Raw genomic sequence first — 13,701 nt, 5'->3', positions numbered from 1 at the left:
TCCTGACTGCCCCTTCCTCTGGCTCTTACCTGTATTTGCTGTGAAGATTAACCACAAACACGATCAGGTCAATTCGGGGCCGATTCACACTGGAGGGCAAAGGGAGGGACTTTGCCAAGTGGCTGAAAAACAGGAAATTGCAGGACTCAAGATATCCATAACCACCTCACAGCGACGGTTTAAATGCTGCCCTTCATGGGGTAGGGTCTGTCAAGGGCTCCCGACCTCACCCTAGCCACCCGAGGCTCTTGTGGCCATGACTCCTTGGGCCAGCACAGAGGCAGGACAGGGCCGGTCCTATTCAGACCACTCCTGTCTGATTCCCTCTGCCAGAAAGGGGCTCTGTTTAGTCACCACCTCGGCAAGGGGAGGTTGGGACCTGCCAGCTACGCTGCATGCTGGGAGAAGGCCCAGGGTGAGAGGAGAGGTCGCTGGGCCTCGGAGTTTAGCAGCTAGGACTGAATCCCTCTAGGGTGAGAGACACGTGGGCCCAGGCCACAGCCTACTTACACCTTCAGCTCGGAGGCGCAGTCCTCCTTGAGCATCGAGTCCGCCAGCTGCTGCAGAAGAGCATCCTCCGTGCCCACCAGCTGCGCAGGGAAACAGAGCGACCGGTAGAGCCCTGGACACAGTATCCCCTGGGGAGGGCCTGGCCCTTCGACCCACTCCCGGGGGGATCGGGCAGCCGCGCGCAGGCGGCTCGGAGGGCATTTCCCGAGAAGCGGACCCCGCGAGGCGGCACGGGCTGGTGGCTGAGGTATGGACCCGCTGCAGGCCTGTGGGCACCGCACTTTACTCCCGCAACCCTCCCTCCTACCGGTGGCCTCACCAGGAGTCCAGGTCCCCAGACGCGGAACAACCAAGTCCAGCCGTGGGAACCCGCCAATCAGAAACTGGAAAAGGGTCCGCCGCGCACCTATTGGTGGGTGCCTCTCTCAACCTCAGAGAGTGGCTACTCCCATTGGTTCAGATCGTGGCTCTCCGCCTATTCCCCGCCCCCACCACAGTAGCGCGCGCTGGCTTGGCGCTTCAAGGAGCTCAGTCGACGTGGGGGCTGAAGCTCCGCCAAGGAGGAAAGGCCGGCTGGGGAAGCGGGGCCGCCGGCACCTACCAAAATGGTGGCCGTGTTCAGGCTGGGCAGCTTATCCAGTGGCCTCAACACCGACATCTCAGCAGCAAGGCCGACCGCCGCTCTTACGGTGCGTGCCGACCTTTCAAACCGCCCTGAGTCCCGCCCCTAGAGCGCGGCCTGGGGGCACGTGCCTCCTTACGGGCGGGGCTTCGCGGGGCGGGACGGGGCCTCCTCTTAAAGGAACCGAACAGCTGTCTCCTTTTCTGAGGGGCGTTCCAGCGGCACCCGTGGAACACCTGGTGGACAGGTCTTTTGCTCCACGCTCCACAGTAAGCAGGTTTTTAGTGATTTCTTTGTTCACTTTCGTTCATTCATGCTCACAGTACTTTTTTTTTTGAGAAGGAGTCTCCCTCTGTTCCCCAGGCTGCAGTGCAATGGCGCCATCTGGGCTCACTGCAACCTTTGCCTCCCGGTTTCAAGCGATTCTTCTGTCTCAGCCTCCCGAGGAGCTGGGATTACAGGCGCGCGCCACCACGCCTGGCTAATTTTTGTATTTTTAATAGAGACGGGGTTTCTCTAAATTGTCCAAGCTGGTCTCAAACTCCTGGCTTCAAGTAATCTGCCCGCCTCGACCTCCCAAAGTGCTGGGAGTACGGCCTTTTTTTTTTTTTTTTTTTTTTTCTTTTTTAGGAGTGTCACTGTGTTGCCCAGGCTGGAGTATAGTGACACTATCATAGCTCACTACAGCTTCGAACTCCTGGGCTCAAGTAATTCCTGCCTCAGCCTCCTGAGTAGCTGGGACTCCTGGTGCACACCAGCAGGCCCTGCCAGTTGACTGCTTTAATAGTGAGTGGTAAGCGTGCTGTTCTTTGTCCAGTCAGAGATTTTGACTTGTCTTTCAAGGTTCCTTGCTGCAAACCCAGCATGAGTACAGAGCTGTCGGGGTCTTGCTTTCTTGGTATACCCAGCAAGAATGTGCAGGGGCACTCAGGGCCCATAGCGAACTGTTTTCCCCAACAGCTATATAATTACCTGTTTATTGTCTCTCCATCTAGAATGTAAGAAACAAGAGGTTAGAGACTTTGTCACTGTTAAAACGTGCGCTCTGAATGAAGACACCCCCCCAAATAGGCTTTGTGTAATCAACATGGCTGTTTATTCACCTGGGTGCGAGCGGGCTGAGTCCGAAAAGAGAGTCAGCGGAGGGCGGTGGGATAGGAGTTGGTTTTATAGATTTGGGGTGGGCAGTGAAAAGTTACAGAACTTACAGTTTAGAGCAGTTTTTTGCAAACTGGGAGGGGGTCATAGGGTGTGGAGTCACAAGGTTGACCAAAGTCCAATGACATCAACAATTGGGGTGGGAATAAGGAGCAATAGAGAATGTCTCAAAGTTAAGTAGGTGCTCCAGGTGTTGATCATTTCTTCCTCTTTTCATGGTCTTCCAGTTACTTCAGATTTTCCAGGAACTCATCTGGAGTGTCTGTGCAGGTCACCGAGATTAACATGATGGCAATGGTGCCGTCAGTCAGCCTAAAAGACCTTACATTCCTGTCTTTTTATATTAGTAATATAAAAGGAAAAGAAGAGTGGAGGGCAGTGGAATATCAGGAAGGGCGGCGCAGAGGGGTGATGGGGCAATGTTTCTCAGGGCTTCTTTGAGTGGGATTGGGAGTGGTGCGGAAACCTAAAAATGGGAAAGAATTTAGACTGCTGGGAGATCTTGGGGCAAGGGGTGATATTGGGGTTGTTAGAAGGAGCATTTGTCATATTGACTGATTGGTTATCGCTTGTATATGATTTTGTAGGAATTGAGAGATTGATCGGAAAACACAGGGTACAAATAAGAGAAGGAGAAAGGTATCAAGAACTAAGGATTGGAAGAAGCCATGACTCCATTAGAGAGTGTCCAGCCAGTCCAGCCAGCTCCAGAATAACCCCCTAGGAGATCTCCCACCCTCTTTGTGTTCCTTTACACTTCACCTCAAGAGCCCTGCTACCCACGTTAACCAAAAAATAGGAGCATATGAACTGTACATTATAGAAAAGCCTCCCTTATTACTAGCAGCCTTAAAAACATCAATAGCAGGTCTTGCCTAGACAGGCATTTACCTTGTCTCTCACTTTACCCTTGGGTACCCTCCCCTTGCTGCTCAGACTCTCCTTCAGACCCCTCTTCCTGTCTGCTCATACCCAGTCTTGTTAATGAAAGTAAATGGTGGCTGGGTGCGGTGGCTGACGCCTGTAATCCCAGCACTTTGGGAGGCCAGGGTGGGTGGATCACGAAGTTAGGAGATAGAGACCATCCTGGCCAACCTGGTGAAACCCTGTCTCTACTAAAAATACAACAACAACAAAAAATAGCTGGGTGTGGTGGTAGGCACCTGTAATCCCAGCTACTCAGGAAGCTGAGGCAGGAGAATAGCTTGAATCAGGGAGTTGGAGGTTTCAGTGAGCCGAGATCTTGCCACTGCACTCCAGCCTGGTATCAGAACAAGATTGTCTCAAAAAAAAAAAAAAAAAAAGGTTACTTATAGCTACTACACACTTTCTCATACACCATGAAAACAAAAGCTCTCCCTCCACACAGTTACCCAACCAAACCCTGCTACAACCTTTAACAGCTGCAGCCCTTACTGGTTCCCTTGATATCTGGGTACAAGACCCCAGCACCCCCTAGAACACTTTCTCATCTTTTCAGTTTACAGCTCCAGTTCTGTCTAAGCCAAGGCCTTTTTTCCTCTGTGATTCTTCTTACATCTGCCTTCCTACCAACTGGACAGGCACTTGTACCCTAGTTTTCCTTACTTCCAAAATTCAGTTTATCAACGGAGATGAAAACCTCGCTGTTCCCCTTGAGATCCTGACATGACACAAGTGGGTCATTTCATTGAACCCTTATTTGTAGGGTTAGGAATTACTATTGCACTCAGCACGGCATACCAGGCCTTACCACTTTGTCACCTTCCGTAGCCTCTCTAATGATTTCTCTGGAAGGGCGTATGGAAGATAGGAGGGTATAGGGGTTGGTACAAGCAGGTGGATGGGAAGTACAGTCTGATTAATGAGGCGGTGGTCTTGGACTAGTCTGTAGAATTTGTCTGGTTTTTGGACAGCTAGGATAGGGGAATTGTAAGGAGAGTTTGTAGGAATTAAAGGCCATGTTGCAATAGACAGGTGATAACAGGCTTTAGGCCTTTTAAAGCCTGTTTGTGGGATGGGGTACTGGCGCTGGGCGGGCTAAGGGTGGTTAGGTTTTAAGTGGGTGATGAGGGTGAGTGACTTGTAGCAATGGATGGGGAGGTGGTGTCCCACACCTTAGTGATATCTCAGCCTGGTCTTCTACCTTCTTCAGGTTTTCCAGGAACTCATCTGGACTGTCTGTGTAGGTCATAGAGGTTAACATGGCGTCCATGGGGCCATCAGTCAGCCTAAAAGACCTTACAGAGGTCTTTGCCTATTCCTAAATGAAGAATGTTCTTTTTATGTAAACCAGTCTGGCCTCATATATGATGCCTGGATGTCGGGCACCTGAGACCACTTGCCCATTAATTGACAAAAATTGTTTAGGTCTGGTAGAATAGAAAAATCTTACCTGGTTAAAAAAAAAAAAAAAGATCTTACAGTCACTTTGTATGTCCAGCACTCTAAAAAGTACCTGGTACATGGTAGGTAATTAATAAATCGATTGTCTATTTATTAATTTCATTCATCCATTCATTCTCAGTAGTCATTCATTTATCATTTCCTATGTCAGACCCAATGCCCCACCCTGGGAAGACAGATGAATCAGACATTATTGATCAACTTAGTGTGATGGGGGCGGGATAGACAATGATGACAGTGTGCTCGTTGTTGTAATATTGGGGAGAGCAGAGACACCGTCTAGCCTAAGTCCGCACTGCAGACTAAACTATGTCTTGCTCAGAAAGATCAGGAAGTAAATGGCCCCATAGAGCCCCTGCCCTCAGCACAGATGGGGCTTTGATTCCTCATGGCATGGGGTGTGGAGAGGACTTCCTGAAAGTCTTTTTTGTGTTTTGTTTGTTTTGTTATGTTTTTTTGAGACAGAGTTTCACTCTTGTTGCCCAGGTTGGAGTGCAATGGCGTGATCTCAGCTCACCATAACCTCCCCCTTCCGGGTTTAAGTGATTTCTCCTGCCTCAGCCTCCAGAGTAGCTGGGATTACAGGTATGCACCACCACTCGCGGCTAACTTTGTATTCTTAGTAGAGATGGGGTTTCTCCATGTTGGTCAGGCTGGTCTTGAACTCCCGACCTCAGGTGATCTGCCCACCTCAGCCTCCCAGAGTGCTGGGATTACAGGTGTGAGCCACTGCACCTGGCCCTAAAAGTTAACTAGTCGTAGGCACTATGACAAGAAAGTAAAGCAAGCTGGACACCGTGGCTTATGCCTGTAACTCAGCACTTGGGAGGCTGAGGTGGGTGGATCACTTGAGGCCAGGAGTTTGAGGCCAGCCTAGGCAATATAGTGAGACCTTGTCTCTACAAAAAAATTTTTTTAATTAGCTGAACATGGTGATGTGCACCTTTGGTCCCAGCTACTCAGAAGGCTGAGGTGGGAGAATCACTTGAACCCTAGAGGTAAAAGTTGCAGTGAGCCTAGACCATGCCACTGCACTCCAGCCTGGGTGACAGAGTGAGGCCCTGTCTCAGAAAAAAAAAAAAAAAAAAAAACGCCGGGCACGGTGGCTCATGCCTGTAATCCTAGCACTTTCGGAGGCCAAGGAGGGTGGATCACTTGAGGTCAGGAGTTTGAGACCAGCCTGACCAACATGTTGAAACCCCGTCTCTACTAAAAATACAAAATTAGCCAGATGTGGTGGCACATGCTTGTAATCCCAGCTACTCAGGAGGCTGAGGCAGGAGAATCACTTGAACCCGGGAGGTGGAGGTTGTAGTGATCTGAGATTGTGTCACTGCACTCCAGCCTTGGCAACAAGAATGAAACTCTGTCTCAAAACCAAAAAAGAAACAAACAAACAAATTAGCTGGGCGTGGTGGTGGGCACCTGTAATCCCAGCTACTCGGGAGACTGAGGCAAGAGAATCACTTAAACCTGTGAGGCGGAGGTTGCAGTGAACCAAGATATGCTACTGCACTCCAGCCTGGGCAACAGAGCAAGACCCCATCTCAAATAATAATAATAATAATAAAAATAAACTAAAGCTGACAGGGGAAGTGATTGGTGGAAGGAGGCTACTTTAGGTCAGGGAGGCTTCCCTAAGGTGACGTTTGAGCAGATGCTTGAATTCAGTGAGAGAGGGGCCCATTAAGTATGATGAAGAAGAGGCCTTAGGAAGAAGGCAGTACACGTGCAAAGCCCTGAGTGGGAAGCACTCCTGGCACTTCCGAGGTGTAGCAAGGAGGCCGGTGGCGGTGGCAGATGAAGTGAGGAGAACAGGGAAGGAGGTGAGGCCATGGATGGGATTCAGCTCCCGGAGACTGAGGCCCTTAGAGAAGGGTGGGCTGGGAAAAGACTTTGGACTCTGGTGCAGACTTTCCAGGGGGCACTGGGCTGAGACCCATTCGGGCAGCATGTGCTAAGTGCCTGCCTGGAGACCTGGTCCCAGAGGGGCCATTCTGCTTCAGGGAGTTACCAGTGGTAACAACAAACAAGGCACTGCAGTTAGGGTGGCCATCAGGAGCAGCAGGAGCCCTGGGGAAGGTGAGCTTATAATATAAGGCTCCCTGGGGAGCCCGTACTCCACTTCACTGGGATCTGATCATTGGCTGAGACACGAGCAGTGAGACAAAAAGTAGCTGTGTGTAGGATCCATATGTGATGAAGGGTAGGGATGGGCAGGAGACCAGATTGAGGCCTGAAGGTTCTTATACCCTAAACACCCAAGCTGGCAGGGTCATCAGAGTCCTCTGGGCCAGTGTTTTTAAAATCGGCTTCTGTGGAGCCCTAGGGAGATGACTTGGGGCCCTGTCAGGGACAGGGGGATTCTGAGTGGGTGGGGTCCAGAACCCCCACCCCTACCCCACCATTGAACGGAAGCAACCTCAGCTTTATCTCTATTATGTATTGAGCTTCCCATAAGCTTTCGTCTGAATAAGGAATCAGTGGCTAAAACAATGGGCCGGGTGCGGTGGCTCACGCCTGTAATCCCGGCACTTTGGGAGGCCGAGAGGAGCGGATCACGAGGGTCAAGAGATTGAGTCCATCCTGGTCAACATGGTGAAACCCCGTCTCTACTACAAATACAAAAATTAGCTGGGCATGGTGGCACATTCCTGTAGTCCCAGCTACTTGGGAGGCTGAGGCAGGAGAATTGCTTGAACCCAGGAGACGGAGGTTGCGGTGAGCCGAGATCACGCCATTGCACTCCAGCCTGGGTAACAAGAGTGAAATTCCATCTCAAAAAACAAAAAAAAACAATACCCACAGGCCATGGATCACATTTTTTACAGATTGAGGTATAAGGGACATATGTAATCAACTACACATATTTCAAGGGTACAATTTGATAAGTTTGACATATGTGTATACCTAAAAAGCAACCATCACCGTTAAGACACTGAACGTATCCCAAAAACTTTACTCTTGCCTTTTTGTTTTTGGTTTTGGTTTTTTTTTTTTTTTTTTTTTTTTTTTTTTCTGAGACGGAGTTTCGCTCTTGTTACCCAGGCTGGAGTGCAATGGCACGATCTCGGCTCACCGCAACCTCCACCTCCTGGGTTCAAGCAGTTCTCCTGCCTCAGCCTCCCGAGTAGCTGGGACTACAGGCGCACACCACCATGCCCAGCTAATTTTTGTATTTTTAGTAGAAATGGGGTTTCACCATGTTGACCTGGATGGTCTCGATCTCTTGACCTCATGATCCACCCACTTCAGCCTCCCAAAATGCTGGGATCAGGAGGCTGAGGCAGGAGAATCGCTTGAACCCAGGAGGCGGAAGTTGTGGTGAGCTGAGATTGCGCCATTGCACATAAGCAAAACTCAGTCTCAAAAAAAAAAAAAAAAAAAAAAAAAGCTGGGATTACAGGTGTGAGCCATGGCACCCGGCCAGCCCCTTTGTAATTCTTCCCCTAACTCCTCTGCTCTTCCACCCCAAAATGTTAAAAAACACTTTGGCCAGGTGGTGGCTCATGTCTGTAATCCCAGTACTTTGGGAGGCTGAGGCAGGAGGCTAGTTTGAGGCCAGGAGTTCAAGACCAGCTTGGGCAACCTGGCAAAATCTTGTCTCTACAAAAAGTACAAAAATCAACTGGGCATAGTGGCATGCATTTGTGGTCCCAGCTACTCAGGAGGCTGAGGTGGGAGTATCACCTGAGCCCAAGAGGCAGAGACTGCAGTGAGCCATGTTCACACCACTGTGCTCCAGCCCGAGTGAAAGAGCAAGACTTTGTCTCAAAAAACAAAACAAAACAAACCCTCTTTGAACTCACAATCACCCCCCTTACCCCACATATGATGGAAAGGACCTGTCAGACTTGAAGAGCCCCTAAATGTTCCCCAGAGGTGTCTGTGGTGGGGGACCTAGGTCCTGAAGCCACCTCACCTAGAGCCTTTCCCCACTCCCCATCCCCAGGTTTCTGGGAACAGATTCCTGAGGGAGGTGGTTCCTGGAAGCCTCTTCCCTGCCCCACCCCATGGGCCTCTGGGCTGTGCTCTCCTCCTGAGACAATAGCCCTCAATACATTGCAGACACCTTGTCTATGACGCAGGCAGGTGGGGGGGATCCATGCTTGGGGAGGTGGACCCCACCCCCAAGGTCAGCTCTTGGCTTTGAATTCCAGCTCAGTAACTGAGAAGCTGAGGGCTCTGGGAGAAGGGGAAGGCCAGCAGCTTCACCTCTCTGCCTCATCCCAAAATGGGGTCTCAACACCAATTGAGCTGGGAGTACTGCAGGAAGTGATGTGTGGGGCTAGCCTGACAGATGGGAGTGCTCAGTTCCTGTGCTGGCTCTACACCAGCTGGGGGTGCTGTGGGGTAGATGAGGCAGAATGGGGAGGGGCAGCTACTTGCGAGGGTCATGAAGCCAGGCTAGGGCTCTGACCCTGGCATTGCTACTTTCTTGCTGTGTATCAGTGAATGAGAATCAAATGAGTTAATATAATCAAAGCATTGAAAACAGTGTCTGGTACATAGTAAATGTTTGAGCCAATGTGTCTGAACGCTCAGTCTTGGTCTTGGTTCTTTTTTCTATAACATATAATCCCCTTGGCTCTGCTCTGCTAGTTACTGATTCTGTGTCCCTACCTACTTGCTAAGGACCCCAGTCTCTCCCTGCTCCCAAATGCTCAGTCCCTTAGAGTTATCAGCCACCATCCTCTCCTCTCTAGGCCCCCTAGGCTTGGGGTACAGCAGCCTGCTGGGTGACTTGTCCTCCCTGCATTCTCCCCATCCTGCTGCCCTGTCATCTGCTGTACCACGTGCATAGTACCAGGGATCCAGAAGAGAAGGCTGGTTGCCAGGACAACGGAGGATAAAGCCCTCGCTCTGCCAGGCTGCTGATTGGCTGAGACAGGTCCCACCTCCTGCCATCCTGAGAGTGGGGACTAGTGAGGAGGGTCTCTGATGGGCAGGGAGAGGTCCCAGGATGCTGAGCTAGTCCAGGACTGCCCCCTCCTGGCCCACTCAGAGTTCCCGGGTGTGAGAAGCTCCGTCTCCCTTGGGGGGCATTGGCCTTGCCCTATCTCTGCCTCCAGCATCCAGGGCGGCCGCAGATGGCGGTGTCTCTGGGGACAGCAGCTGCGAATGAGTCCACGGGCTGACGCTGAGCTGCTCAGGCTGAGGCGGTGTGCTCAGTGCAGAGCCCCCGGAACTAGCATCTGCAGGGCGTGAGGTGGGTCTTTGGGCACACGGAGGGCACCAAATGGTGCCGATGGCTTGGGAGGTAGGGAGAGGGGCTCTGCAAACTCATACTGTCTCAGGACTTTGGCTGAAATGAGGCTGTAAAATTCCATGTAGATCATCTGGCAACCCCCTCTCCACCCTGTCACTGTGCACAGGGAACCCTGAGGCCCAGAGAGGGTGAAGAAGGGGCCAAGGTCACACAGGAGGCCAGTGAGTGTGTTGCTTTTCCACCTAGGCCAGTTCCCTGAGAAATCAGGAAGAGACCGAGGGGTCCTCAGTCAGCCTCAGAATGCCTGGGATTTTGTGCACAGGGCTGGAGAGGTTGGGGGCCCCTGGTCTCTATTCCATAGCCCCTAGCATTGCAGCTGAAATGGCTTCTGTTCTGCCCCAGTCCCCCATTTGCATGTTTGGGGGCCTGGCTGGGCCTGGGCAGGGGGGATGAGTCACCTTGGACACAGTCAGGTCAGTCTGGAGCAGCTTCCCTGCCTGGGAGCTCCTTCCCTACCTTCGCCAACCCTGGCAGCACCAGGCAATCCTGTACTCCCTCCACCTCCTCAGAAAGGCAGCTGGTTAAGAGGTGCTGGGTCCTACAAGCTCCCCTGCCTTGGCTACGCCAGTCACTTTGGACAATCAGTGCACTCTTCATTTTACTCCTCCACAAATAGGGCACTTTTTTTTTTTTTTTTTTTTTTTGAGACGGAGTTTCGCTCTTGTTACCCAGGCTAGAGTGCGATGGCGCGATCTCTGCTCACCGCAACCTCCGTCTCCTGGGTTCAGGCAATTCTCCTGCCTCAGCCTCCTGAGTAGCTGGGATTACAGGCACGCGCCACCATGCCCAGCTAACTTTTTGTATTTTTAGTAGAGACGGAGTTTCACCATGTTGACCAGGATGGTCTCGATCTCTTGACCTCGTGATCCACCCGTCTCGGCCTCCCAAAGTGCCGGGATTACAGGCGTGAGCCACCGCGCCCGGCCACAAATAGGGCACTTTGAGACATTGTCAGTGCCTCAGAATAGCCAGTGAGAACTTTGTGGGTAGGAGAGGGGCTCTGGATGGATGTAGGTCAGAAAGCAGCATCTCTCCCTCCCCTGGGGCCATAGCTCCCCTCACAGTCCCACCTGGGAGTAGAGAGACAAGAGGAGCTGGAGTTTGGAGACAAGAGGTCAGAGGAGCTACGGCATCTCTCCAACCTGCCTGGAGTTCTTTCCATTTATCCCCCTGCCTCCATTCCCAGAAGCAAAGTGGGCATCTTCTCATTTCATCCTGCTCATGTGCCTTTCCCTGTCCTGGAGGGTGAAAGCCTCAGGACATCGCCGGGGTTTGGAGTCTAGCTCTGCCATTTTCCAGTTGGGTAACCCAGGGCAAGTTAGTGAGACTGTCTGGGCCTCAGTTTCTTCATCTGTAAAATGTGGATAGTGACACTTGCCCCATAGGTCTGTTGTGAGGTTTGTGGAAGTACTCAAATAGTGCTCTCCCTGCTGGGCAGGCAGAGGTGGGCTCCTCACCCCACCCCTTTCTTATAACTAGGGAAAGTTGAGGGTGGGTTCAATGGGCCCTGGGTCATCCTATCCCTGGAGGAGATGATCTATAATTTTTTTTTCTTTCTTGAAACAGTCTCACTCTGTCACTCAGGCTGGAGTGCAGTGGTGCTATCTCGGCTCACTGCAATCTCCACCTCCCAGGCTCAAGAGATTCTCCTGCCTCAGCCTCCCAAGTAGCTGGGATTATAGGCGAATGCCATCATGCCCGGCTAATTTTTGTAGTTTTAGTAGAGATGAGGTTTCATCATATTGGTCAGGCTGGTCTCAAACTCCTGACCTCAGGTGATCCACCTGCCTTGGCCTCCCAAAGTGCTGGGATTACAGGCATGAACCACCGTGCCTGGCCTAAGTCTCCTTCTTAAAGTGTGAATAGGAGCTGGGTGTCCCCATGGCGTGGGGACAGCTCTGTGCTTGCCCAGGAGTCACCATGTGGTCTTTTTTTTTTTGGAGACAGAGTTTCGCTCTTGTTACCCAGGCTGGAGTGCAATGGCGCGATCTCGGCTCACCGCAACCTCCGTCTCCTGGGTTCAAGCAATTCTCCTGCTTCAGCCTCCCTAGTAGCTGGGACTACAGGCGTGTGCCACCATGCCCAGCTAATTTTTGTATTTTTAGTAGAGACGGGGTTTCATCATGTTGACCAGGATGGTCTCGATCTCTTGACCCTCGTGATCCACTCGTCTCGGCCTCCCAAAGTGCTGGGATTATAGGCGTGAGCCACGGCACCCGGCCTCACCATGTGGTCTTGATCAGCTATTTACCCGCCCTTGCTCTTCTGGTTTTGCTGCTGAGTCACCATGTGGTCTTGATCAGCCATTCACCCGCCCTTGCTCTTCTGGATGTCAGTCTCCCCATCTGTAAAGTGATGCTTGGGCCTCTGGTTCTGTGAAGCCTGCTGGTCTCCCGCTGGGTGGGCGGGACAAGGGGCACCTCTGCTGGCCTTCACCCACCCTGTGTCTCCGCAGCCAAGGCCGCCGCGATGCCGCACTTCCTGGACTGGTTCGTGCCGGTCTACTTGGTCATCTCCGTCCTCATTCTGGTGGGCTTCGGCGCCTGCATTTACTACTTCGAGCCGGGTCTGCAGGAGGCGCACAAGTGGCGCATGCAGCGCCCCCTGGTGGACCGCGACCTCCGCAAGACGCTGATGGTGCGCGACAACCTGGCCTTCGGCGGCCCGGAGGTCTAAGCCGACTCGCGACGGGGACCGGCGGGCAGCACCGGGTGCCTTCCCCCAGCCCGCCCAGCCCGGAGACCCCCAAGGCAGAGGGAGGCCGGCCTCTTGGCCCTCTGGGCCATCCCTTTGCAGCCTGGGACTTACCAACAGAGGCCACAGGTGCTCTGGGAGGACGCTGGCAATGGAGTTGGGGCACCCGGGTGCCTGGACGAGTTGCTGCCGCCAGCCCAGGGCTTGCTCTCCGTGTCAAGCGAACTCACTCGAGCCCACTCTCCCCAGCTCAGGGGCATCCTCTGCTGGACCCCAGTGCCTTTGTGCTGTGCAGCACTCTGCCCCCTATTAGAGTCAGGCATGGCAATAATTGCCTGTCCTGAGCCTCCCAAGCCCTCATTTCTTTGTGGAATACCTAGTTCCCCCACTTGGCTTCCCTGCCTCCACTCAACGGCACCAGCGCTACAGCTTTAGGCAGCAGGCATGGAAGCTAACCCAGGGAGAGAACCTAAGAACCTCACTTGAAGGGATGCCAGCTTGGGCCAGCCCAGCCCCACTCCACAGGGCTCAGGCTTAGAACTGGTGAGGCTGTGTGGTGGGAGCATGCAGAGGGGTAAGACCGTGGGGGAAGAGAGGGTTGGAGAGGAAAGAGAGAGAAAAAAAGTCTGGGGGGAGTGGGCAAGCGTGGGGAGGTGAGGAGATGTGTATATGAGAGAGAGAGCGTGGGGGCTCCAGGGAGGGTAGGAGGTGGTAGAAACAGGGTGAGCTCCATGGGCCATGTGAGGACTATCCATATGGGTCCTAACCCTCTCCCTCTGCTGGACTTTCCTAGCCCTTCTCCCTCCCCAAGACTGAGGAAGCTAGCAGGAACTCCTGCCCTCCCTCCCCATCCTGTGCCACACTTCTGGGGCCAAGCCCAGCCCCCTTGAGTCAGGCCCTGCCAGATGCCATGCTCACCCTGGAGCCCTCCTCCTGTGTGGAGCCTGTGTCATCCCACTTTGGACACAGATTGGCAACCTGTCTCACCTCACCCTGCCCCACTTCGCTGGGGCTTCCATCTTAATTTATTCCCAATAATAAACCCTCCATGATGATCTCTGCA

General features: G+C 52.6%; 2 protein-coding genes across 6 annotated transcripts in view; one reads left to right on the top strand and one right to left on the bottom strand.

Moving 5' to 3' along the window:
- The window catches only part of CENPM (centromere protein M), a 22,493-nt gene extending 21,249 nt beyond the window's left edge, over positions 1-1,244 (bottom strand). For 3 of the 4 annotated variants that reach the window (XM_012476680.3, XM_012476679.2, XM_012476682.2), the window contains exons 1-3: positions 1,112-1,244; positions 511-590; positions 30-122 (exon numbers count right to left, since the gene is read on the bottom strand). In XM_012476680.3, the coding sequence (XP_012332103.1) occupies positions 30-122; positions 511-590; positions 1,112-1,168 (230 nt within the window). In that variant the 5' untranslated portion in view covers positions 1,169-1,244. Of the gene's footprint in view, positions 1-29; positions 123-510; positions 591-829; positions 924-1,111 lie in introns of those variants that run through there. The other variant, XM_012476681.2, reaches the window with a different exon arrangement.
- Positions 1,041-13,701, top strand: SMIM45 (small integral membrane protein 45). 2 transcript variants are annotated; one of them, XM_064368097.1, is made up of 2 exons: positions 1,041-1,401; positions 12,400-13,701. In XM_064368097.1, exon 2 carries the CDS (start codon positions 12,414-12,416, stop codon positions 12,618-12,620), a length of 207 nt encoding a protein of 68 aa, XP_064224167.1. In that variant the 5' UTR covers positions 1,041-1,401; positions 12,400-12,413; the 3' UTR covers positions 12,621-13,701. The 2 variants fall into 2 exon arrangements, with proteins under 2 accessions (XP_064224167.1, XP_064224166.1); XM_064368096.1 differs by lacking the exon at positions 1,041-1,401 and adding an exon at positions 9,593-9,884.

This window comes from Aotus nancymaae, unplaced genomic scaffold (genome assembly GCF_030222135.1).
Source record: "Aotus nancymaae isolate 86718 unplaced genomic scaffold, 86718_ANA_hifiasm-v0.15.2.pri h1tg000076l, whole genome shotgun sequence".
Classification (NCBI taxonomy): domain Eukaryota; kingdom Metazoa; phylum Chordata; class Mammalia; order Primates; family Aotidae; genus Aotus; species Aotus nancymaae.
Note: the sequence above shows the minus strand (reverse complement) of the source record. Positions and strands in the feature narration are given on the sequence as shown.